Source organism: Fulmarus glacialis, unplaced genomic scaffold (assembly GCF_000690835.1).
Source record: "Fulmarus glacialis isolate BGI_N327 unplaced genomic scaffold, ASM69083v1 C14089567, whole genome shotgun sequence".
Taxonomy (NCBI): domain Eukaryota; kingdom Metazoa; phylum Chordata; class Aves; order Procellariiformes; family Procellariidae; genus Fulmarus; species Fulmarus glacialis.
This window is the reverse complement of record NW_009242592.1, coordinates 1-3,325: the sequence shown is the minus strand read 5'-3', so window position 1 is coordinate 3,325 and position 3,325 is coordinate 1. Positions and strand designations below refer to the sequence as shown.

General features: G+C 42.7%; 1 protein-coding gene across 1 annotated transcript; it reads right to left on the bottom strand.

Annotated features, from left to right (window-relative positions):
* Positions 1-458: 458 nt before the first annotated feature.
* Positions 459-1,072, bottom strand: LOC104083015 (olfactory receptor 10J5-like). Its single transcript, XM_009586339.1, is given in 2 exon segments — positions 459-639; positions 960-1,072. Coding segments are annotated over 2 exon segments (294 nt in total).
* Positions 1,073-3,325: the final 2,253 nt, after the last annotated feature.

The following is a 3,325-nucleotide window of genomic DNA, read 5'->3' as shown; positions in this document are numbered from 1 at the left end:
TTTGTGCGGATGAGCCTTTAATCACACAAATTAACCATTTCCAGGAGGCTATGCCTTATATTTCAACCTAGGGGGCACAGCAGTAGTACAACACCTACCTGGCAACACTCTGCATCAGTCATGCAGGATGCCTATCTGTGAGACATGAATTAGCCTCTAAACATGCCTAAACAGCTCTGCTTTACCTGTTTGCTGTGTCTCAGGCCGTGTGGATGCAGGAGCTGATGCTTCCCCTCCCCAGATACTCCGCAGATGGAAAGCTGCCCACTGCTACTTCTGACCCACACTGTGAAGACCACTGTGGGTCTGTGCTGCCCATTTCCACTACACCGCTTCTCTGCCGTCCCCATCCAGCTTCTTCCTTTGTTTGTCTCAAGCCTTTTAGTCAGGAAAAAGACTTTATCACACCTCTCAGCTAGCTGAAATACAGGTTTTCCAGCTGTACAGGTTTCTCAACTTCACTGCATGATAAATTTCATGGACCCCAAAGATTTGTTTTTCACAAGAAAGCTTTTTCTAAGAGCATCTTCCACATTTTTGTTCCACAGACTGTACTACAATGGCTTCAGCAGGGGAGTTATTACTGTGTAGGTGACAGAAATCACAACATCCTTATTCAGGGTGTACCTTGGATTTGAGCTTCAAGTAGATGATGGAGGCACACCCAAAGTGCTAATAACCACAGTAAAGTGGGATGCACAAATGGAGAAGGCTTTCCACCTTCTTGCAGTGGAAGGGATCTTCAGGATGGTGTTGAGAATTAGAAGGAAAAGAGCAGAATCAAGTGAAAGAGCAGAATGCAGCCAAAACACAAATTATAACAATGACCATTTCATCTAGACAGCTCCTGGCACACACAAGCTTAAGAAGTGGTGCCAAATCATAGAGGAAGTAGTTGGTTTTATTCTACTTGCAGAAAGATAAATAATGCATGAGAACAGAGAACTGAGAACAGAAACCCAGTCCACGCTGAAAAAGTTGCCAGCAGAATGCAGAACCTGTCGCTTATGATGACGTGCAAGGGCCTACAGACTGAGGCATAACGATCATATATCACTGATGCTAGGATCATGCAATTGATGCATCAAAAGCCAAGGGAAAAACCACATCTGGATAGCATGTTGGGTGAAGAAAAGGACCTTTTGCTTTCTTACCAAATTTACTAGCATACTGGGGACAATGACAAAGGTATACTTTGTCTCTGAGAAGCAGAGAGTAGAGGGGAAGTACATGGAGAAATGGAGAGAACAATCAACCCTTATTATCACCACCGTATGGATATGGCCGGTGAGAGGAGACAAGTACATGAAGGAGAACACCAAACCCAGCAGAATTTATGCAATGGAGAAAGGGGGAAATCCAGTTTTCAGGAAGAATTGGGAAGAATTCTGTGACATTGGTTTGGGAGGAAGCTAAAAAACCTTTTCCTCTGCTGCCTCCTCAGATTGCAGACCTGGTGAACTCTCTGTGCTGCCTCTTCTAAGAGTGGTTTTTTGGGGCTGCATTTGTGTTTGAAATACTCCCACGGCAAGTGCTAGGGCTGCAGGCACATGTAGGCTCCTGACTATGCCCTACCCTGAGGTTAAACTAACCAACCAAGGCATAGGAAACTACAGGCCATGGCATGAGAATTTGCCCAATATGGCAAGTAACAGTGTGAGAGGCTGACAAAGGTTACAGTCAACACCATGAAGAATGGCTGGATTTCTCAGATTGTTAAGGGGCAGTTTATGTGAGAAATCATTGCACTTCACAGATAATTGGAGGGAGGTATTGGTGGCAAGAATTTTGCAAGGCCAACCATAGTTTGGTTATATGAGTAACACCATACAGAGCCAAAATTGCCTAGATAACAGTATCATAAATCTCAAATTAGGTAACAGATGTAGTAAAACAGGGATTAGTGAGAAAAAGGGGGCAGGTTCTTTATATGGGAGGAGATTGTGGTGCAGAATGGGAGGGATGAGGAATGTGATAATAAAGTATGCAAATCATGATCTGGACTGTCCAAGATACCTGCTGGGCATCCCTGCCCCTGATTACCACAACCTAATCAGGACCATAAAGCAAACATATTGTTCTGACCATACAACACATGTCAAAACAACTTCTTCAGTCAGGAAGATTTGGAGAAAGCAGGATGCGTTCAGTGGTTTACAGGGGAACATCTGAGACAGATGGATAAAACATACTGGTTATCACCATACTGATGCCTGTTGCAGGCCTGATGGTATTGGCATTCTCCTAATCACTTCCTAAAAACAACCATAAGGACGTGGACATCCTAGAAAGACTGCATTCTAGATGGGACAAAAACGGTGTGTTCAAGCAGATGCCTAGGAAGGACAGTTGCAAATGCTGCTATCCTGTATGGATTTCTGAAGTCATGTTTCTACCAGCCTCTGTTCACTGAAGGTTTTCTTGCATGAGAATGATTCCTGAGGAGCACTTAATTCGCAGAAGACACTGAGTAGGCAAGATTCTCCCATGATGCAGTTGATATCATAGCCTTTTCTTTCCATGAAGCTGTCAGCTGCTGGATTGGGCGAGGACTTCTCAAGGGGTTAAATTAGCTTTCTAACTGAGCCCTGAATGTGCCAAGGGTCTTCCGAAGGGCCAGCTGCATGTTGTCGTTTGTTCAGGTTATAATGTACAGAGTTTAAAAAGGGAGTCATTACAGTATAAGTAACAAAGAAAAGTGTCTTCATCCAATGTAGATCTGGATTTGGGCATCAAATATATCATGGAGACACATTCAAAATGCACAGCACCACAACAAGATGAGAAAAGCACTTAGGAAAAGCTTTTTGCTTCTCTTCAGTAGAGGGAATTTTCTTTACGATGAAGTCTTAAGAAAGCAGCATCAATAGGAATGAGCCAAATATAACCAACATGCTAAGACTGAACATGAAAAGTTCGGTTCCATTGCTGTCCATGCAAGCCATATAATCACAAGTGCCATGTCACAAAAGAAGAGGTTAATCTTATGGCCATAGAAACTTAAGTTAAATATGGAAGATGTCTCTCTTAGAGACAGCACAAACCCAATTAGTGCTGAAAAGGCCACCACATCAGTACAGGCTTTGGGGTTCATGAGAATGGGTTTGAAGGCTTATATATTGCAAAGCACCAATCATAACTCATTGCTACTAGAAGGAAACAAACTGAGCATGAAGAACCAATGAAGAAAAACATCTGCATAAGACAAGAAATAAATGAAATGGTCTTGATTTCTTTTAAGAAATTTGCCAACACACTAGGGACAATGACTAACTAATAGCAGATCTATGAAAATGAAGGAACAGAGGGAAAGAAATAAATGGGA